This window comes from Dendropsophus ebraccatus, chromosome 7, assembly GCF_027789765.1.
Source record: "Dendropsophus ebraccatus isolate aDenEbr1 chromosome 7, aDenEbr1.pat, whole genome shotgun sequence".
Lineage (NCBI taxonomy): Eukaryota > Metazoa > Chordata > Amphibia > Anura > Hylidae > Dendropsophus > Dendropsophus ebraccatus.
Window position 1 is genome coordinate 80,352,715 of NC_091460.1, and position 24,163 is coordinate 80,376,877.

A 24,163-nucleotide genomic window follows, 5' to 3' on the forward strand; every position below is an offset into this window, starting at 1 on the left:
CTTGGCAGAACGCTCTTTCTTAAGGCACGTGGCTTACTTAATAAAGGTGCCACGTATGTAACATTTATGGGCCTCCCACACCACTGGGGGTGAGGAATGAGAAGTGATGTTAGTGGCAAAATAGCCGGTCAAATCTGAGCGAATGTCTGCTAAGACCGCAGGGTCTTTTTAATAGGAAGTCGTTGAGGCGCCAGCTCTACAACCGAGGCTGGGGAGGAGCAAGGGTGAGGGAGATGGAAACGAGAGCGTGGTCAGAAAAGGAGATGGGGTCAATGGAGGCAGCAGTCACTTTGTCCAAGTGGGCATGAGAAATGAATAGGTAATCGATACGAGAGTATAGGTCATGTGGGTGGGAGAAAAAGGTATAGTCCTTATGGCGAGGGTGAAGGAGCTTTCAGACATCCATTAACTGATAGGAGTGTAGGGTGCGTTGGGGAAAAGACACTTTATGTGTATTTCCCGTAATAAGTGTATATTGGTGATTTGTATAGCTTTTGGGGGGCAATACAATACTTAAATAAAAAATTTTGGTGGACTTCTCCTTTAATTATAAAAATAATAGTACCAGTTTTTTTTTTTTTTTTTTGTATTAGCAGTCTATTTCTTAAAGCTTTGTTTCCTGAAGATGCTGCATTTTTCAGGAAAACATGTTGAAGGGGCTCTGTTTTTTCTTTTAAATTGCTACAACTAGTACTTCAGATACATTATATACATAATCAGTGACAATAGCTGATATATATTTAAAAAAAAATTAAAGGAGAAGTCTGGCGAAAATTTTTATTAAAGTATTGTAGTATTGTATTGCCCCTCAAAAGCTATACGAATCACCAATATACACTTTTATTACGGGAAATACTTATGAAGTGCTTTTTTTTCCTCTGCACTTACTACTGCATCAAGGCTTCACTTCCTGGATAACATGGTGATGTCACGACCCGACTCCCAGAGCTGTGCGGGCTGTGGCTGCTGGAGAAGATGATGGTAGGAAATACTGAGGGACACAGGGCACTGGAGGGACACTGAGCATCCCTCTGCCATCATCCTCTCCAGCAGCCACAGCCCGCACAGCTCTGGTCGGGTCGGGTCGTGACATCACCATGTTATCCAGGAAGTAAAACCTTGATGCAGTAGTAAGTGCAGGGAAAAAAAGCACTTTATGTGCATTTCCCGTGATAAGTTTATATTTTGTATAGGGATTTGTATAACTTTTTTTTTTTTTTTGGGGGGGGGGGGGGGGGCGGCAATACAATACTTTAATTAACATTTTCCCTGACTTCTCCTTTAAGTGCATCTATGCTTGAGCACCGAAGTATGTGTTTTTAATATTTTCGGTAAATTTCTCAATACACTTTCTAAATAATTGAATAAAATCCAAGTTTTAGTCAGGTCTGTAAGGGGGCTCTGTTCCCCGGGTCTCACAGCCTGTGTGACGGCTGTTAGTGGTCATGTTGACCCCCGACTAGGAGGACGTGATTGCTGCATTATAGAATACTTACGGGAAGTGTTCCCAGAATTGGGCATGGGAATATGTTCAATAAAACCAGTAATATGGTTGTCCTTTGACCATATTGCATGCCTTCTATGAATGATATTATAAAAAATTAATTTAAAATTCTTAATTACTAAATGCTATAGCAGTGGAAACAAGTTTTCCTGAGATTTTTTTTTGTATTCTCACTGCTAATTTATTTTTATATTTTTACTATTTTCCAGATGAACTTACTGAGAGCTGAACAGATGAGGCGAATGGAAAAGGAGAGGGTAAGTAGATCTGTTTCTGGTACTGCAGATCTGCTGTGTCCCACATGTGCCCCCCTTCCCTTGTTTTATATATTTGCATGCTTTACTGTTTCATTATTCATTATAAGGATGTGTAGGTAATGTATAGAAATTCTGAAACTATGCCTTCTGGTATAGCTCGTTCATTTGACATGCAGCACCACTAGGGGGCAACAAAGCACATTTATTTAACAGCGATGTAATAACTGGAGATCACGGTCATTACGGTAGGAATGTTACTTCAATCCTTAGTAATATGTAATATTTACATTATAATAAGCTTTTCAGTGTACAGGATTTATTAGAGCAGGAAGAATAGACCGACTGTGTGCCCTCTTTCAAGATCAGCAGTTCACACTTGTACACTCGGTGTCTGTAAATCAGGTATTTATTACTTGTTGTGGTAATCAGAATAGTTTCTTTAGTTAAAAGAAATAACATACTGTTTTAACCTCTGATAAAGCCTGTAATATATCGGAGGAATAAATGGAAGCCATGTCGCCAGTGTATATGGAGCCTTACACTTATGGGGGAAAATAACTAGTCAAGGTCTTTGTAGAGGACAACTAACAGTTCCTTGACTCATTGTAAACCTTTAGCTAATCTATATTATTTTCATGTTTGTAGTTGGAGCGAATAAATCGTGCAAGAGAGCAAGGTTGGAAGAATGTGATTGGCTCTGGAGGAAGTGGAGACATAAAGGTGACTACATATAAGAACCCTTAGGGTAAACGCACATTAGACTGATTAGCTGCACAATAATTCACAGTAAATCCACAAGGATTTTGTTGCGTATTTGCTGCAAATTGGTGCAGCTTTTACCTTCTCCGTTTGGCAAATCCACAACACAAACTGACATACTGCAGATTGTAATATCCATCCTGCAGATCAATTCCTGTAAGGAAAATTTCTGCTGTGTGTGTCATTATCTCCTGCAGAGTTTCCATAATACTAGTGTGCACTTACCCTAAAGTGCGTTGTTCCATTAGGATACCCTCTTTTGCTCAAGGAGCTTCCCTGCTTATGAGGTGTTGATGTCCAGCTCTATGTTTTCTATATGCCCTAGTAGATCAAAACTAGAAGATGCCTTCTGTTAAAGAGAAGCATGTTGCCTATTTGTGTTAATAATACTAGTAAATGTGATTCTTTGTAATCTTTCATTTCCCAGGCCCCATATTTTGGGGGTGGAGGAGGAGCAGCCCCTCCACAGGCTGCTGTCCGGGCATCCTATGAACATTACCATTCTATACTTGACCAGTTGCAGAAACAGAGATCAACAGATGACAGAGAGGTCAAGCACCGAGCAGAAATACAGAACCTTGAGGCAGCACCTAAGTATGTGAAATGTGTGATGCTGACCATGTTAGCCCAATACTACAGTGAATGTGTAATATCTGAATGCGGATTGGCTGAAAATCTTACTGTCAGTATACTGTTTTCTATGAATAAGAATTCCTCGTAAATGTTGTATATAACCAGATCTATGCAATAAAGCTACCAGATGTGCAAACACAATGTAGAGAAACAGTTATAGCCATTAGTAACCCATTTTTATTGATTGATTTAGATATTTTTTTTTAGTTGGTAGTTTTGTCTTCTACACAGCAGTTTTTAATGGGAGGCAAAATATTCTGGTATGGACTGATACTCTTGGTGATACCTACAGAGCTGCAGTCCAGGTGGAGCCCTCCAATGGCCCGGTTGCTCATTCTGCATTACCTGATGGAGATGCAGTGAAGAAGGAATTGAAGAGGCTGGAAGAAGTATCCAGACAAGCATTTGCAGACAGGTGAGTTCTGTAAACAATCATTTCCACATTATTCATAATAAATGTTTTAAACATTGCTGAAAGTCCTGATTTTGTAGCCACTTTGCAGTAAGGCAAGCATTCAGGCATACCTAGCTTTAGGGTATTCTTCCACCCCTGATAACAAAAAATAACGTAATTTTTAACTTTTGTAGCGTCAGGATGGTAAATTGGCTTGCATTACAGGGTTTTTTTGGTGGTGGTGGTGGTGGGGACGGGGGGTTATCCAAGGAAGAAAAACATGGACAGGCTATGGACTGCTGCATCCTATTGATCACTTTATATCCCATAGTTTGTGCAGAAGTTGTGTGTGATTCTTGCAGTATAGAAGGTATAGAAACCGTATTGTCCCTGAGAAGTGTTCCTGCTATTGTTCACTGCTGAGTGAATATAATATATATATATATATATATATATATATATATATATATATATATACACACACGCAGTGGTACCTTGGTTTGAGAGTAACTTGGTTTAAGAGCTCACAGTTTTTAATAATTGTGACTTGGTTTAAGAGCTCCCGGTAGTGGGTGGGAGCGCGAGTGGAAGAGGGGCATGGTCTGCATAGTGGGGTCTACAGCCCTGTATTCTTAACCAGGAACTCTCCCTTACCTTCCAAATCATAGCAGATCCACTTAAGGCTGGGGCTTACATTAGGGGACAGGACTGTGGAGGTAATCTCTCCATAGCTGTAACCTCTCTCTCCCCGGATAGAGAGTGCTGCATGTATGTGCCCACATCTGCCCTGCTCATTCCTTCATGCTCCCTGCAGTCTCTGTCAGCCCTTGTGTTTCCCATCCTCTCCATTACTGCACAGTAACTTATAATATCACATATTGTGCGGTTTCTGAATGTTTGTTTCATTTGTTTTACATGTTGTTCAGAATAATAAATCATTATTTTTGGGGTGTGGAACCAATTGTCTGCATTTCTATGATTTCTTATGGGAAAATTTGCTTTGGTTTAAGAGTGGATTTGGATTACAAGCTCAGTCCCGGAACGAATTATGCTCGTATTCCAAGGCACCACTGTATATATGATTTTCTGCACAGTAGCTCCTGGCCACTCAGCTGTGAAGAGAGATGCAGTGGGGCCAAGTGCAAAGAAATAGGGCCAGTCAGCCACAGTTCCTTTGAGGTTATCCAGGCTTACAAAAACATGCCCACTTTCTTCGAGAAACAGCATCACTCTTGTCCTCAGTTTGGGGGTGGTTATGCAGCTCAGTTCCAATGAAGTTAATAAAGCTAAATTGTAATACTACGTTGAAGATGAACACAGGTATGGTGCTGTTTGGCAAAAAAGTTGGTACTTCTCCTAGATAACCCCTTTAACAGCCAGTTGGCTAGGAACTGTGTTTAAAAAATCAGCATTTGATGGAGGTCAGATCTAATTATAGTGATAGGGCATAACTTTATGAGATGAGAAAACCCCTTTTGTGAAAAACTTATTACATAATTCCCATGGTAATCTCATGGCCATAACAAACTGTACTTTTACTTTGTATCACCAGTTAAATAAATGAGTACAAATGCCTCCAATGTCAAATAAAACTATATGAAGACTGTAATTTAGATTCAAAATGTAAAAGTTTAAGGGTTACACGTTCCAGAATGGCAAAATGGAAAAAAATAGAAATGTTATCTGTCAGTAGGTTTAGGCTGCCCCATTAAAGCTGAACAGATTGATATATCACATGATATAACATTGTTCTGTGCAGCTGGTTCATAAATCTCCTGAATAACATGGACAATAAGTAGTAGTCCTTTCCATTATGTGTATGAGCCTAGTAGTTCTGGATATTCATGAGCACCAGCTCCCTCTGCCCACTGACTTCTGATTGGCAGTTATCTATTCATGCTGTGTATAGGCAGTCAACTGTCAATCAGCAGCTGGAGGGCGGGGGGAGGGGTGTGGCATGAATCCTATTCTCCTGTATACTAGGAGAACGGCTGAACAGAATGATGGAAGTAATACACCGATCTGTTCAGCATTTCTGTCACTAGTTAATGTTGTCCTCATTTAAGGCAGCATAAACCAAGTGGCAGATTACCATTATGGTTCACACACTGGTCATCATTTTAGGTATGTTAACCAAACCTAGAGTGGAACTGACTCTGTGAAAAACTATAATAAATATTTGTATTCTTTTCTGTGTTTTAGACCTACTCCTGGTGTTGGTGCGACAATAAACCAAGATGAGAAACAAATAAGTTCCAAATACTTGCAAAAATACCGTGTGTGAACACTGTCAAATATTGACTGCAGGAATCCAGAATATCATCACTTAAAGCGAATGTACCATCAGTACATTCGCTCTAAGATTTTCACATGGATAGAACGGCGCCAATGCCGCGGTCCTCTTTTTGAACCGTGGCCTGGTTACCGCTGTTCTATTCCCGGGCACTGGCCGGGAATAAAGCACTGGAGGCTGGCCGGCACCGTACTTGGGAACCGGGCCGCAGTTCAAAAAGAGCACCGGCTTCTCTGTTTTGGCGCTTCTGTTTTGGCGCCTTTCTATGTATGTGAAAATCTTAAAGCGAGTGTACTGATGGTACATTCGCTTTAATTGTGACTTTTTAAAGGGAATCAGGGCATTTGGAGCACTGCGACGGGAACAAACTAATTCCTTATGAAGATGTATTATGACATGGATGGCTACAGAATGTTGCACCTCAGTACATTACCTAAGTAATTTGGTACATATTTTACTTATTACTTTCAGACATCGAGGACATGTAGCTGCTGAAAGAGCAAGACAAGTCGAGGAATTCTGGCAGAGGAAGCAGGAAGCTATGCAAAATAAAGCACGTGCAGAGGGACACATGGTATGGATTCAAGTTATTTAGTCAATAGTTAGCAATGATGGTTAGTATTTAGTTTTTTTTTAACCAGTGCGTGTAATTGAATGATTTCTTCATTTGTAGAGCCACTTTGACTATTCGAGAAGGTCAGTTATAATTTCAGTTGTGCCTTAGCTCCTAAGACACAGCAGTGCACTTCAAAAGGTGCATTACAGCAGTTTCATATTAACACTTAGCAATTTACAACCATGAAAAGGCCATCCAGTCACCTGGTTATAGAGCAGGAGCAGCTGAGCAGATTGATATCCAGCTTTGTTGGAAAAGATTTCGTATAACTTGTTTCTCATTGATCGAAATCTTGGCTTATTGTGTAGATTTTGTAGATGGGGGAGTCTGATGGGTGGTCATAATGATTGACAGCCCTCCCTGTGAGAGCATACATCCAGAAAAGGCTGTTGATCAATGAGTGGACTGCTAAACCTAGAATAAGTGGATCCTTTCTTCTTAAGAATTTGCTTGACAAAACATCATGCAGAAAACCCCCACTCTCAAGACATCACAGAGTAGAACATAACAGCCCGTCATACAGAAATCTAGGGAACCTTACAGAGGGAAAATAAAACTTTCTGCTGAAAAAATTTCATTATGTGTTAACCCAGCAAATCTACTACAGATATAAAATGCCTTACGAATAATCAGTCATAGTGAAAATAAAATATCCATATTAGGGCCCGTTCACACTAGGGATTTGGCGCAGAGATTCCACCGGGAACCTTCATCTGCGGACTCCGCGACAAATCCCTCCTGCTGTGTCTTTGAATGGGAAGGCTCGTGCACTTCCGCTTAATGACATAGCAAGAGGAATTCGGAGTGTGAAAGGCCCTTCCTGTGGGAAACCCTGTAATAGAGCCCAAAATAGCTATCCACAAGAAACCATATCAACAAACACAGAGTTACCTCGAGGAGCAGTCCTGCTGTACCAATCTACAGTCTGCAAATCCCTTCAGTTTTATACCTTCTTTTTCAGTTCTATTGTATAATTCATTCTAGGAATACATTCTGATAACACTGGATGGGTCGAGTAAAACCAGTGCGTGGAAAATGGCTTCCTGGACTGATACTGAATTCTTAATCAGAGGTGTAGCTAGCTTTTCCTGCACACATGGATAAGATCCATAAATCAAAGAAAAAGAGGGAGGTCTGCTACACCTGTTCCATAGAGATGGGATCCACCCTTATCGAGTGCACTACTGTCCCGGCGCTGACGGGATAAAAATAGAAATCAAATGTATAACAGTGTAGTAGGCTCTCAAGAAGTGGGTGAAATAATACTATAGGTGTAGCTATAATGATTATATGTCAACAAAATTGAATGAAAATATTTAATGCTACAATTCATAAACGGCAATAATCTAAATGCATAGAGAAATAATTAAAAATACCATAAAAAAAAAAAAAAAACGGATAAATACACGTATATATATATCTGATAAAACGTCCACATGGACAATAAAATATCCAATGAATGGTGGAATATATATATATAAAAATAAGAAGAGAGCCAAGTGATGAGCACCGCGCCGGGCCCAGCGCGGTCACCCCACTTAAATAATGGTAGTCCCGAATCACGGTTTTTAACCTAGGCTCGTATTGTTGTTGAGCCGGTGTACTTGTACTTTAGATAAATAATACTCCTTTTAGAATGAGATCATGCAAGGGAGAATTAAAAGACAAGTAAATGGTGGTGGGATATCCACCTCTCACCCTGCTGGTGATATCATCTGCAGTCAAATGCGGTATTGTGATGGTAATCCGTGAACCAGTCTCTGCGGTCAGCTTGGGAGCCGTGCAATCGCGGTCTAGTGCAACATATGCGTTGACTTGAGTTGTTGTGGCGTCCGCGTGGATGGGAGCGCGCGCTCCTTCCGGCTGCTGTTGTATAGGGTGCCAGAGGAATATGGCTCCGGTTCGGGATCTACGTTTGTAAACCTAGGTATAGTTTCTGAAAGGCTCTGTTATCCTGAGTTCCCGGGACGCGTTTCAGGAGATCTGCTCGCTCCTTTCCTCAGCAAAAGGAATCTGGATAACTCTAATGTCCCTTGTATCCTGTCAGCTTTTATATCCATTCTGGACTAATCCACAAAACCTGTGATGGATCCTTCCAGGTAATTCTCCACACCTGTAGATCATTTGCTGCTGCATAGTTGTTACTACCTCATATGGAGTTACATAGATCGGCAACTTAGCAACATTTATTGGTCTACATCATTACATCTCTATTCTGTTTTGCATTACTCCCACCGTACAGTTTGAGTGGAAGAATGAAATTAGTTTAAACACAATAATAAGAATAATGAACAATAATGGAAAATGGTAAAAAATGTAACACTACATGGAGAAATATGTAATAGAATGTATATGTGTCTGCAACATATAAGGACAGAGTAAAATACAATACAATAAATGTGTGAAATTATAGTTGAATTCTCTCTATATTGCCATCTGATCTTACTTAGTATATCTGAACATATGAGTGTTCTACGTATTTCACACTGGGTGTGGCTTCTTTCCTGTGTGAGTTCTTTGTGATCTGATCTTACTTAGTATATCTGAACATATAGGTGTTCTGAACATATGGGTGTTCTACGTGTTTCACACTGGGTATGGCTTCTTCCCTGTGTGAGTTCTTTGTGATCTGATCTTACTTAGTATATCTGAACATATAGGTGTTCTACGTATTCCACATTGGATGTGGCTTCTTCCCTGTGTGGGTTCTTTGTGAGAGGTTTGCCGATGTGGCTTCTTTCTTATGTTGATTATATTTCAGGTGAGACAAAGTGCTGATGTTTCAGGCGATATGGTCTAGGTACTATGTTCACTAGGGCACCAAGGACTAACCAGTTGTGTTGTTTGGTAGTATCATAGATTTACATATACGTAAAAATATGCCCATGTCCAAAAGACAAATGTATATATACACCAACAGATATGAGGAAATAAACTGGGAAAGAATAAATGGGTCAGGTAACAGATGAATAGAATAAAATGAAATGAATATGAAATATATGAATATAAAAATATATAGAATGTAGAGAAATATAGAGAAATATAGAAGGATGCCGGGAGTCACCAAGGGGCGGTCCAGGCACTGATGAAACAGTCTGGCACTGTACCGTCCATCGGTCACACCCCCACCATCCCTAGCCTGGCAGGTTTAACAGAATCCAACCAAATAATATCCCTTTCACATTTACCACTCACAGGAACCCAAAGATTTCTAGTTCAGCATTGAGGCCATAGGGTGTGATTGTCTGTAGTTCAAAAATGAATCTGGACTCCTGTCTTGACATTTTAGATATAAAATCACCTCCTCTCCACTCGTTCTCCACTTTTTGAATGGCTGCAAAAGTGGTGCCTCTCAGTCTACTCTGATGGACTTCTTTATAGTGGGCTGAGAGTGTATGTTTTTCATATCCCCTTTTTATATTGTATAGATGCTCTGTTATTCTTTTTTTCAGTGTTCTAGAGGTCCTCCCTATATATTGCTTATGGCATGGACATTCAATAACATATATAATATTTTCTGAATTGCATGAGAGTGTGTCTCTGATCTTATGCTCATGTCCATTTGCTGTTGATATTATTGTTTCCGTGCGTCTTGGAAATTGTGTGGCTTTACAGTTATTACACATGCCACACCTAAAAAAACCATTTATTTCAGGACAGATAGTCGGTTGGGAACTACCAGTTCTTTTTCTTACAGTCGGAGCTATCTGTAGACCAAGGTTGGGTGCCTTAGAGTATACTATGGGGGGTCTCAGGGGTAATATGGGGCCAATCAATCTGTCGTCTTGTAAATGGTGCCAGTGTTTGGTAATGATTTTGCCTATGTGTTTATGGTTAGAGTTGAATGGGAGAACCAGTTTCACCTCCTGATGTGTATCTTCCTTATTTTCTGTATTTGATGGTTCCAGAAAAAAGGAACTCCTGTCTAACTCCCTCGCTTTATTAAGAGCCTTCTCCAGAACTGCTTCTGGATATTTCTTTTCCTTAAATTTTCCTTTTAGTACAGATGCCTCCTGTTCGAATCGGGCATCTGAGGTACAATTCCTCTTGAGCCTCCGGAATTGACCAAAGGGGACATTGAGTAGCCATTGGGGTAAATGACAACTATCAAATAGTATAAATCCATTTCTGGAGGAAGGTTTATGGAAGGTACTACATTGTAGTCTGGATTCATGAGTTGTGATTTGTAAGTCTAAATATTCTATGGAAACCTGGCTGAAATGTGATGTGAAGGTAAGGTTATATAGATTCTGATTGAGTTGGTTAACAAATAGTGAAAGATTATCTACTGTCCCTTTCCAAAAAATTAGTATATCATCGATATACCTTTTCCAGAGCACCAGGTCAGCTCCCAGCTGGGGCAAGATGTGATGTTCCTCCCAGTATGCCATAAACAAATTGGCATAACTGGGAGCGAACCTGGTGCCCATAGCAGTACCAGATATCTGTAGAAAAAACTTGCCATCAAAGTAAAAGAAATTATGTGTGAGGATGTATTCTATGGCTATGAGTATAAATTCTATCTGTTCCTTCTTAGTCGAGTTGTCTTTTTCTAAAAAATGTCTGACCGCTGCGATCCCTTGGTCATGTCGTATACAAGTGTATAGGGAACTGACATCCAAGGTAGCTAGGGTCCATTCGGACTCCCATTCATGGTTTTCTATTAGTTTGATGACATCTGTGGTATCTTTGAGGTATGAATTTGTTTTTTTAACATATGGCTGTAGAAATCTGTCAATGTATTGTGACATGTTGGATGTGATAGAACCTATCCCAGATATTATAGGTCTGCCCGGGGGGTTCGTCGTATGTTTATGTATTTTGGGTAAACAATAGAATACAGGTATCCTCTTTTCTGTGCCTAAAATAAAATTATATTCGGTTTCTGTTAAAATGTCCTGATCTAGAGCTGATTTGCAGATGGTTTCTAATTGTTTGGTATATTGTTCAGTGGGGTTATATGTTAATGGTCTGTAGGTGTTGGTGTCTGTAAGTTGACGTATGCATTCCGCCTTGTATGTTTCTGTGTCCATTATAACTGTCCCTCCCCCTTTGTCTGCGGGTCTTATGGTAATATTTAAATCTGATTGGAGATCTTTTAATGCCTGAATTTCTTTATGTGTTAAATTTTTATTGCATTGTTTGAATTGTGATTGACGTAATTCTTTTTCTACGTTGCATTGGAATGTGCTCATTTCTCTACTAATCTCTTGTCTAGGAAAAAATTTAGACCGTAATCTTAATGTCGTATGTTGGTATTGGGTGTCGTTTGTATCGGTTTTGGTTATAGGGTTTTTCATATGATATTTCTTAAGGCATAGTTTCCTTATATATTTTTCTATGCCTATGTATACATTAAATTTATCTAATTTTTGAGTAGGGGCAAATTTGAGACCCCTGTTCAGTAGTGATGTATGTTGTGTGGTGAGTTGTTTTGAACTCAGATTGATGATAGAGGATTCTACTTCAGTTTGCCCAGTTTGTTTTTCTGAGTCTGGTCTGATTCTGTGTCTCCTTCTAGTTCTCTTTTTCTTGTGTTGGTCGGTATTGTTGGTGATGTGAGTTGTTGTGGGGTGTTGATCGATGGTGATTCTGTGATGGTTGTCTTGATCTGTGATGTGCATACCTGATTGTCGGTCGTGGTGTTCTGATATCTGTGGTCGGATCTGAAATGTGTGGGAGTGTGACCATGATGGGATGTCTGAAAGTTCCCCTGAGTATGTCTGTGACGTGTTTGTTGATATGGTCGTGTTTGGTGATGTGAATGTATTTGATGTGTTGAGTGATGCCATGCTGGTGGACGTCTGTACGTGTCTGGATGGTTGTTGGTGTACCGATCGTGAGAGGATGAGTGTCTGACCTGTGTCTGATGATTGTTGGATGGGCTCTGGTATTGGGAGTAATATTTGTGTTTGGTCTTGTGTGGTTGTGGATTGGTTTCCCAATGTTTGGGTTTCGCTCCTAATTCTAAAAAAGGGGTAGGTGAATTTGAACTTAATGGTGCAAATCTATTTTGAGTGGAAACTGTGGATACTATAGTTTGATGTTGATTCTGGTTTTGTGTGGTATACATTTGCGACCTCTGTTGTCCCCATAGAAATTTTTTAGTTTTCCTTTGTATAATTTCCTGTTCTGTAGAGTCCATTTTTTTGCAGATGGCCTCTTGATATTTATAATAGTCCTCATTTTTTTCAAAACTGTCAATTGTTTGTCTAATGTGTAGAATAGCTTTATCTAATTCTTGAATGATTTCTTTCCTACGTATGATAACTAAATTGACTGTCGCCTGTGATTGTGTCTTAAAGAATTCTTCCCATTTATTATTGAAATCCTCTCCCTGTAGGTCTCCAGCTGGTAATTTATATGACAGAAGACCCTTGGGAATAATACCTTGTTCAGATAGATGATTGAGGGATTTTACTTCCCATAGTTGTCTTAATCTTTTAAGTAGGAGGTTTTCTAGTGATCTGAATGTGTCTGACATAAAAACATCCCCCTGTTTGTCTTTTTTATCCGGTTGTACATTTGTTGGGTTGTTATTTTTTCTTGTGGGAAATTGAAATGAATCAATATTTTTGTGTTTTTGTTTCTAAAAATTCCCAAATGTCCATTCTATGGGAGGGAGCTAGACCAAAAAGCGCAAATCAATAAATCAAAGAAAAAGAGGGAGGTCTGCTACACCTGTTCCATAGAGATGGGATCCACCCTTATCGAGTGCACTACTGTCCCGGCGCTGACGGGATAAAAATAGAAATCAAATGTATAACAGTGTAGTAGGCTCTCAAGAAGTGGGTGAAATAATACTATAGGTGTAGCTATAATGATTATATGTCAACAAAATTGAATGAAAATATTTAATGCTACAATTCATAAACGGCAATAATCTAAATGCATAGAGAAATAATTAAAAATACCATAAAAAAAAAAAAAAAAAAAAAAAAACGGATAAATACACGTGTATATATATATCTGATAAAACGTCCACATGGACAATAAAATATCCAATGAATGGTGGAATATATATATATAAAAATAAGAAGAGAGCCAAGTGATGAGCACCGCGCCGGGCCCAGCGCGGTCACCCCACTTAAATAATGGTAGTCCCGAATCACGGTTTTTAACCTAGGCTCGTATTGTTGTTGAGCCGGTGTACTTGTACTTTAGATAAATAATACTCCTTTTAGAATGAGATCATGCAAGGGAGAATTAAAAGACAAGTAAATCTATACAATATAAAAAGGGGATATGAAAAACATACACTCTCAGCCCACTATAAAGAAGTCCATCAGAGTAGACTGAGAGGCACCACTTTTGCAGCCATTCAAAAAGTGGAGAACGAGTGGAGAGGAGGTGATTTTATATCTAAAATGTCAAGACAGGAGTCCAGATTCATTTTTGAACTACAGACAATCACACCCTATGGCCTCAATGCTGAACTAGAAATCTTTGGGTTCCTGTGAGTGGTAAATGTGAAAGGGATATTATTTGGTTGGATTCTGTTAAACCTGCCAGGCTAGGGATGGTGGGGGTGTGACCGATGGACGGTACAGTGCCAGACTGTTTCATCAGTGCCTGGACCGCCCCTTGGTGACTCCCGGCATCCTTCTATATTTCTCTATATTTCTCTACATTCTATATATTTTTATATTCATATATTTCATATTCATTTCATTTTATTCTATTCATCTGTTACCTGACCCATTTATTCTTTCCCAGTTTATTTCCTCATATCTGTTGGTGTATATATACATTTGTCTTTTGGACATGGGCATATTTTTACGTATATGTAAATCTATGATACTACCAAACAACACAACTGGTTAGTCCTTGGTGCCCTAGTGAACATAGTACCTAGACCATATCGCCTGAAACATCAGCACTTTGTCTCACCTGAAATATAATCAACATAAGAAAGAAGCCACATCGGCAAACCTCTCACAAAGAACCCACACAGGGAAGAAGCCACATCCAATGTGGAATACGTAGAACACCTATATGTTCAGATATACTAAGTAAGATCAGATCACAAAGAACTCACACAGGGAAGAAGCCATACCCAGTGTGAAACACGTAGAACACCCATATGTTCAGAACACCTATATGTTCAGATATACTAAGTAAGATCAGATCACAAAGAACTCACACAGGAAAGAAGCCACACCCAGTGTGAAATACGTAGAACACTCATATGTTCAGATATACTAAGTAAGATCAGATGGCAATATAGAGAGAATTCAACTATAATTTCACACATTTATTGTATTGTATTTTACTCTGTCCTTATATGTTGCAGACACATATACATTCTATTACATATTTCTCCATGTAGTGTTACATTTTTTACCATTTTCCATTATTGTTCATTATTCTTATTATTGTGTTTAAACTAATTTCATTCTTCCACTCAAACTGTACGGTGGGAGTAATGCAAAACAGAATAGAGATGTAATGATGTAGACCAATAAATGTTGCTAAGTTGCCGATCTATGTAACTCCATATGAGGTAGTAACAACTATGCAGCAGCAAATGATCTACAGGTGTGGAGAATTACCTGGAAGGATCCATCACAGGTTTTGTGGATTAGTCCAGAATGGATATAAAAGCTGACAGGATACAAGGGACATTAGAGTTATCCAGATTCCTTTTGCTGAGGAAAGGAGCGAGCAGATCTCCTGAAACGCGTCCCGGGAACTCAGGATAACAGAGCCTTTCAGAAACTATACCTAGGTTTACAAACGTAGATCCCGAACCGGAGCCATATTCCTCTGGCACCCTATACAACAGCAGCCGGAAGGAGCGCGCGCTCCCATCCACGCGGACGCCACAACAACTCAAGTCAACGCATATGTTGCACTAGACCGCGATTGCACGGCTCCCAAGCTGACCGCAGAGACTGGTTCACGGATTACCATCACAATACCGCATTTGACTGCAGATGATATCACCAGCAGGGTGAGAGGTGGATATCCCACCACCATTTACTTGTCTTTTAATTCTCCCTTGCATGATCTCATTCTAAAAGGAGTATTATTTATCTAAAGTACAAGTACACCGGCTCAACAACAATACGAGCCTAGGTTAAAAACCGTGATTCGGGACTACCATTATTTAAGTGGGGTGACCGCGCTGGGCCCGGCGTGGTGCTCATCACTTGGCTCTCTTCTTATTTTTATATATATATATTCCACCATTCATTGGATATTTTATTGTCCATGTGGACGTTTTATCAGATATATATATACGTGTATTTATCCGTTTTTTTTTTTTGTTTTTTTTAATGGTATTTTTAATTATTTCTCTATGCATTTAGATTATTGCCGTTTATGAATTGTAGCATTAAATATTTTCATTCAATTTTGTTGACATATAATCATTATAGCTACACCTATAGTATTATTTCACCCACTTCTTGAGAGCCTACTACACTGTTATACATGGATAAGATCCAGTTTGCACTGTTCCTCCTCCTTAAATGAAATCTGTCAGCACCTGGACTGGACCTGAGGTACTGACAGTGTAGTGAGCATGGTACCAGTAGCTAATGCATCTGCGCAGTAGATTCAATATAGTCTTGGGTCTCCCACTGTAATCAAGAATCAAAGAGAAGAAGTGACTTGGCGTTTGTGCCGCACTTTGACACCCTCATCATTACTTCTTCCTCACTCTTTCTGGTGCTTATTTACTGCTGGCCGGCCTCCTGCTCCATGTTGTCACCACATGTGCCACTGATCTCTTGGGCCTCGTGCTCCCGATTATCGCCTATTGAGCATGTTTGTCCCAACTGAGGACATTGGCCTCAATCCTCAGAGTATGTGCAGTGCTAATACAGCGCATGCACGGCCCAAGAGATCAGCAGCACATGTGATGGAAACAACTTTGAGCAGGAGGCCAGCCAGCAGTAAATATCATCAGAAAGAGGGAGGAAGAAGTAGTGGTGAGGCACAAACAACACTCGCAGTGCAGAAATGCAAAGAAGCTAAAGGCTCCTCACACTACCAAAGCCATACACACTGCATCTGTCAGAATAAAGCTGCCGTCAGTCCCCTTCCTTACCCTAGCCCTTGCACCCAGGGCAGATGCCTCCCCTGTTCTGGCCTTTAATATTCCTCCAGATAAGCCTCATTTTTTTACATGCCCAACAGACATTTTTGGATCAACTAGTATGCACACCCCATACACCCTGAAAATAAGTCTGATTTCCCATTACAAACAGAGCCCGTTTTTTTTTAGACAGGCCTCACACTTTTATTGTATATAGTAACTTATATGTATTGTATATGTAGACGTTCTATATACTAGCCTGAGGATTAGTGTGAGAGGATCAGCACTTCCAAAAGAACTTGGAAGAATAGGGACTTGGAAGGATGTGTTCACGACTTAAAAAAAGACCACTCCTACTAAAAAGCCCATGTGCCACTCTATCTACCTATGGTCAGTCTTAGTTGATGGTTAAAGGGGTTGTCCAGCGAAAAACTTTTTCTATCAAGTCAACTGGTTTTAGAAAGTTTTATAGATTTGTAATGTATTTCTATTTAAAAATCTCAAGTTTTCCAGTACTTATCAGCTGCTGTTTGTCTTGGAAGATATGTTGTTTTCTTTTCAGTCTAACACAGTGCTCTCTGCGGACATCTCTGTACGAGACAGGAACTGTCCAGAGCAGCAAAGGTTTTCTGTGGGGATTTGCTGCTGCTCTGGACAGTTCCTTTCTTGGCCAGAGATGTCCGCAGAGAGCACTGTGTCAGACTGAAAAGAAAACAACCTTTCCTCCAGGGCATACATTAGCTACTGAGTATGGGAAGACTAGAAATTTTTAAATATAAAAGTAAATTACAAATCTATTTAACATTATGAAACCAGTTGATTTGACAGAAAAAGATTTTCGCTGGACATCCCCTTAAAGAAAAAATCTTAGAGTTAATACATTTTCATGAATTTGAAAAATAACCATGGGTTTCATTGTCTAAGGTTTAAAGGAGTACTCCGGTGATCATGGAAAAAAAACTAATTTATTCATACATGTGTAGGGTGTGTCATTTCATTGTCTTGTTGTGTTATTTTTTTTTTTTAACTCCCCTTTGTAGTCCCCATGCACCTACATTGATTCAATCAAAAACGTATCTGCTTCCTGTTTCATCAACATCTCCAGGGCATGCGCTCCAGTCTGACTCTCTATATTCCCCTCTCGCTGTCAAGGCGCTCTAGGAGTTCCCTGGCCTCTCTATGGTCCCATGTGTTTCTCCTCACTGCCCTACCTGATAACCAACTGCCAATCCTGTTGCTAAGCAACATACTTTGTGTGTAGGGGTACAAACACACACACCGTATACGCAGCAGATACGCAGCAGATTTGATACTGTGTTCAGTTATTTACATCTAATCTGCTGCGTATCTGCTGCGTATCGCAGCAGTAAATACGCAGCGTATATGCCGTGTGTGTTTGTACCCTAAAGATTGTCCTCACAGGAAAAACCCTGCTGACATGGTCATGTTGTAAATACATATCTGTAGTTTTACTATGCAGGAATTGTTGCGCTCACCTCCACTATCGTTCTACCTCAGCAACCTTCCCACCCCCACGAATCCTCAGCCCCCCCCCCCCTCCCCCGTGCATCTTGGAGACTCTGTAATAGGGGAGGGGTATTTCACTATTGGCTTCGTTGTCACCCCCTCTGTGACTCTCCATTTGTTGTGGCTCCTGTAGATGTTGAATAGCTACAAATCCCAGTATGACCTGGTGACATTACATGATGGGAGTAGTAGTTATGCAACTAGAAGAGCTTCAGGTGGCAGAAGTACAACTCCCACCATGTACCATCACCACAAGATGAGGATGGGACTTGTAGGTATGAAACCAGAAGAGCTCCAAGTTGCACAACTTCAACTCCCATCCTCATGTTGTGATGACACTACAAGATGGGAGTTGAAGTTCTGCCACCTGGAGCTCTTCTGGTTGCATAACTACAGCTACCATCATGTACCATCACCAAAACATGTCGATGGGGCTTGTAGGTATGCAACCAGGTATGCACAACTACAACTCCCATCCTTTGTTATGATGGCACTACAAGATGGGAGTTAAAGTTCTGCCACCTGTAGTTTTCCTGGTTGCATAACTCCAGCTACCATTATGTACAATCACCACACCATGAGGATGGAGCTTGTAGTTATGCAACCAGGAGAGCTCCAAGTTGCTCAACTACAACTCCCATATTGTACTGTTACCACAACACAATGATGGGTCTAGTAGTTATTCAACTTGCAGTGCTCACGGTTGAAGAACTACAACTCCCATCTGGCACCGTCACCACAATATGAGGATAGGAATTGTAGTGATGCAGCCAGGAGAAATCCAAGTTGCAAAACTTCAACTCCCATTATCCTGATGTAGGGACAATACTCTATATGGGAATTGTAGTTTTCCAACTTTGATCTCTCCTGGTTGCATAACTAAAAGCCCCAGCCTCACCTTGTGGTGACATTACAAGATGGGAGTTGCAGTTCAGCCACCTTTAGATCTCCTGGTAGCATAACTACAACTCCCATCATGTAATGTCACCATGGCTCCACAATCTGAGGAGCCACACTAGATGGAGAGTCAGAAAGGGGCTGACGGGGAAGCATGTAGTGAAATTTCCCACCCCTACAGAGCCGCCGAGATGCTGGGATTCTATCTACGTATGTATCTCATATCTATCTATCTATCTATCTATCTATCTATCTATCTATCTATCTATCTACCTACTCTTGTCTAGTGTTTAAAAAATCTGCAGAATTTACAAGATCTCAAGATAAATTTATTGATTTATTTTTGCATGTACTCCGGTGATCATACCAAAATGAATAAAACATTTTATATCTGTAGTAAGTGTCATTAAAGAAGTTATCCAGCGTTACAAAAACATGGCCACTTTTCCTCCTACTGTTGTCTCCAGTTCAGGTGCGGTTTGCAATTAAGCTCCATTTACTTCAATGGAACTGAGTTTCAAAACCCCACCCAAACTGGAGACAACAGTAGGGGGAAAGTGGCCATGTTTTTGTAGCGCTGGATAACCCCTTTAACCCCTAGATGACCCTGGACGTAGGGTTACGTCATGGAAGTCTGTCCCCAGACGACCCATGACATAACTCTACGTCCTGGGTGTTTCTCCCGCTATGAAGCGCGCTCCGGAGCGGAGCACGCTTCATAGCAGGTGGGGGCCGGCTGCAATCAGCAGTCGGGACCTCACCGGTAATGACACGCTGCAGCGAACGCGCTGCCGCGTGTCATTAACCCCTTTAACGCCGCAATCGCGACCGCGGCGTTTAAGTGTAAGTGACAGGGGGAGTCCCCTGTCACTTACTGATCGGGACCCCCGCAGTGTGACTGCGGGGGTCCCGATCGTTGAAACGGACCGCCGGAGGTCTCTCACCTGCCTCTGTGCGGTCCAATCGGCGATCTGCTGCACTGAGCCTGCACAGGCAGGCTCAATGAGCAGAGTGCCGATAACACTGATCAATGCTATGCCTATGGCATAGCAATGATCAGTGTAAAAATCAAAGTACTGTATGTAAAAGTCCCCCAAAGGGACTTCAAATTTGTAAAAAAAAAAAAAAGTTCAAAACACTATTACACTACCCCAAAACCCCTCCCCCAATAAAAGTTGAAATCACCCCCCTTTCCCATTATATAAATAAAACATATAAAAATGAATAAATTGTTAAACATATAATATACCGTAGCGTGCGTAATTGTCCGATCTATTAAAATATAACAAGCGTCATTGTGATCGGTAAACGGCGTACATGAAAAGAGGGGAAAAAGTGCGCAGATTACCGATTTTATGTTACATTATATATTTAAAAAAATCACTAAAAAGTGATCAAAACGTCCGATCTTCACAAATATGGTATTAATAAAAACTAGAGATCATGGCGGAAAAAATTACACCCCATAAAGCCCCGTAGGTGAAAAAATAAAACCGTTATAAGCGTCACAATAGGCCCATTTTATTAATATTTAATTGCCAAAAAAAAGGATTTCATAAAAAAAATATATAACATTAGAGAATCTGTGTAACCTGCATATGGTTGTGTTCGGACTGACCTATAGAGTAATAGTATCATGTCGCTGTTACCATATAGTGCATTACGTAGACACAGGAACCCCCCAAACGTTACCATATTGCATTCTTTTTTACGATTTCACCTATTTATATCTTCATAAATAATATATTTGGAATTCCATCATACATGTTATGGGAGAATGAAAGACGCCATTACACAGTACAACTATTCCTGTAACAAATAAGCACTTAGAAGGGGAGGAGGGAAAAACGAAAACACTAAGATCAAAATTTGCGCGGTCCACTGGGTCATTTTGGGCCTGGTCCTCAAAGGGTAGCTTCACACGTACCGACTCGCAGCGTTAATAACGCTCCCAGTCGGCTAGGTCCTGGCAGATCACTTTCATTACATACACACAGCGGTCTGAACGACCACTGCGTGTATGTAATTCTGCCAGCCGCTTAACCCCTTCAGCTGCGCCCGGCGCCGCTCTGCATGCATTACCTGTCCTCGCTGCACGGGGTCCCGGCGTACTGCTCTCCTGCCCGGCCAATCAGTGGCTGCGGCAGGGCAACACACTGATTGGCCGGGCGGGAGAGCAGTACGCCGGGACCCCGTGCAGCGAGGACAGGTAATGTATACAGAGCAGGCGCCAGGAGCAGCTGAAGGGGCCAAGCGGCCAGCAGAATTACATACACGCAGCGGTCGTTCAGACCGCTGTGTGTATGTAATGAAAGTGATCTGCCAGGACCTAGCCGACTGGGAGCGTTATTAACGCTGCAAGTCGGTACGTGTGAAGCTACCCTAAAGAGGCTGGCCACTTTATAGTAAAATAGGTCAGTACAAAGTATTAGTAAGTGTACTCACTGTATATACTGACAGCAGCTCCCTGTGTACCTCATAGAGCTAAAATCAGACTCCCCTCCTCCAGGCTGGGCTGCCATGCTCTGTTTTGTTTCTGTCCATAAAATGGCCGACATGGAGGGGCATGTGACCATGCCCTGTCCACTGTGTCCTCCATAGACATATACAGACTCAGTGGTGGACACTGGGGGTGGGGCCTGGTCACATACTCTTCCATGTCGTCCATCTTATGGACAGACTCACCACAGAGCAGGACAGCACAGCCTGGAGGAGGAGAGTCTGATATTAGCTCTCTTACAACTCCCAGTATGCCCTGGTGACATAACATGATTGAGGCAATGTTCACACAACGTATATTTCCGTATCAATACAAAAATATGCGTTACCTTGCCTCTATGAAATCCTGGCCGGAGCGTATACACATAGTATACACTCCGGCCGGGTTCCCTAGCGGCGCCGCAAACAACTGACATGTTAGTTTTCTGCAGCCACTATTCATTGAATAGCGGCCGCAGGAAACCATGTCAGTGCACACTATGTGCAGTGGGAATTCTGATGCGGGCACACACGGATGCGCCCACGTCAGAATTCAGTGGCAGGAAAGATCATCCGGGCGGTACTTTAGTACCAGCCGGGATAATCTTTGCAGAGACTGGCTGTTCCGTGACCCAGCCGGGTCACGGAACAGCCGGTCTCTTACTAGGCGGGAACATAGCCTGAAGTTGTATTTATGCTACTAGGAGTGCTCCTAATTGTAGAACTACAACTCCCATTACAATGTTGTGGGGAGTTGTAGTATTCCAACTTGGATTTCTACTGGTTGCATGACTAAAAGTCCCATCCTCATTGTGTGATGATGGTACCAGATGGGAGTTTTAGTTCTGCAACCTGGACCTCTCTAACTTGAAAAACTACAACTCCCATTTGTTACCATCGTCACATTAGCATGGGTCTTGTATTTATGCAACCAGGAGAAATTCAAGTTGCAGAACTACAACTCCTATGATCATGTTGTGGGGACAATACTTAATGGGAGTAGTAGTTTTCCTGGTTGCTTGACTGGTAGTTGCAGTTCTGCAACCTTGAGTAGTCTATGTTGCAGAACTACAACTCCCATGTTGTACCATTGCCACAATATTAATTAAGATGGGGCTTCTAGCTATGCATATGTATACAGTATGGGAGACAACCATCACAGCATGCGAATAAATAACCCACTGATATTCCATGTTGAAACATTGCGAGAAATCACAATAATATGAACATATATATATATATTTTTTTTTTTAAAACGTCAGTGGGTCCAGCAGCGCTATGAAGTGAGCTCAGAAGCAGAACTCACTTCATAGCACGTAGGGACCGGCTGCCTTATGTGATCGTGCAGCAGCCTGCCAGTAACCCTTGCAACTGTGCGCCTGTCACTGTCTGATTGGGACACTGTGGGGTTCCAATCGTACTGTATACATGGATAAATAGCCAGATAGATAAATACAATAGATAGTAAAGCAGCACGGCTCCCAGTTCGTAGGTTGGTGCCAGCACATATCACAGCCACAGGTTTGGGATATCTATATTGCAGATAGTCCGCAGCATTCCAAATTCAATTAAGTAAAAGTGTAAATTTATTCCATTGAACTTGCAAACAACAAACAATAGATAAGTGCAGCATACAATGCGACGTTTGGATGGAAAAAATTCACTCATTTACTTCACTGAATTTGGAATGTTGCTGAGTATGTGCAATACAGATAGATAAATAGATAATCAGATAGATAGAAAAATAGAAAGAGATAAATTGTCAGTCAGCTAGACAGATATGCTCTTACATACAGTATATATAAAACACAATATAATATACAGTACACAGTAAGTAAATCACATACATTGAACAATACAATACACTACACATAATTGGAACAATACAAACAGATAACATCACACATACATTACACACCACACATATATAGAACAATACAGACAGATAACATCACACATACATTACACACCACACATACATAGAACAGTACAGATAACATCACACATACATTACACACCACACATACCACTGCACATTGTACACATACAGTACTGTACTTACTCCTTGTGATATCCAGCTAGGTGCAGTCTTTAAAGGGTTACCTCAGCAGGCCGATGTGGATAGCAAAGGTCTCAGTGTGTGCTCAGGGTTTGCACAGTATCGTCCCTCCCTCCTCCTTGTAGTCCCGACTGCTGTTCTAATAACTTCCTCACACGCACTCAGGGGGAAGGAGGTGGGTCCGCAGCTTCTTAAGACGGCCATTTAAAGTGGCACTGCCAGCACACAGTGATACTGCTCAGTGCTGGGTATAGTAAACCTCGGCAGCTTCAGCCAGGTTTACTTTTATATGGTTCAAGCTACTGCTACAGGGGGCCTTTGATGATGGGGGCTTTTCCAGGGGACAGTGCGATCATAGAAGCCGCCTCTCACATGGCCCCCTGCTTGATGTGATCTTCTCCTGTCGGCATGTGCAGCATAGGGCAGAGAGACAGTGTGCAGAACACTCTCCTCTGATTGCTTACCGGGGACAGTGCAGTCAATCAAAGGAGAGTCTCCTGCAGACTGTCTCTCTGCCCTATGCTGCACATGCCGACAGGAGAGGATCACATCAAGCAGGGGGCCATGTGAGAGGCGGCTTTACTGGGGAACAGTGCGGTCATAGAAACCACCTCTCACACGGCCCCCTCTCTTGCTGTGATACTCCCCGTCCGGCATAGGGCAGAGTAACCATGTCAGCGTGTGGACCGTAGGGGACAATGAGA

The 24,163-nt window shown here is 41.3% G+C and overlaps 1 protein-coding gene across 3 annotated transcripts in view; it reads left to right on the top strand.

Annotated features, from left to right (window-relative positions):
* Positions 1-24,163, top strand: part of NEK1 (NIMA related kinase 1) — a 130,336-nt gene that overhangs the window by 36,159 nt on the left and 70,014 nt on the right. For all 3 annotated transcript variants that reach the window (XR_011363948.1, XM_069977821.1, XM_069977822.1), the window contains 5 exons: positions 1,714-1,761; positions 2,407-2,481; positions 2,948-3,114; positions 3,446-3,568; positions 6,312-6,414. Coding sequence is in view for 2 of the 3 variants with exons in the window: in XM_069977821.1 (XP_069833922.1) it covers positions 1,714-1,761; positions 2,407-2,481; positions 2,948-3,114; positions 3,446-3,568; positions 6,312-6,414 (516 nt within the window). In the remaining variant the exon portion in view is untranslated. The remainder of the gene's footprint in view (positions 1-1,713; positions 1,762-2,406; positions 2,482-2,947; positions 3,115-3,445; positions 3,569-6,311; positions 6,415-24,163) is intronic.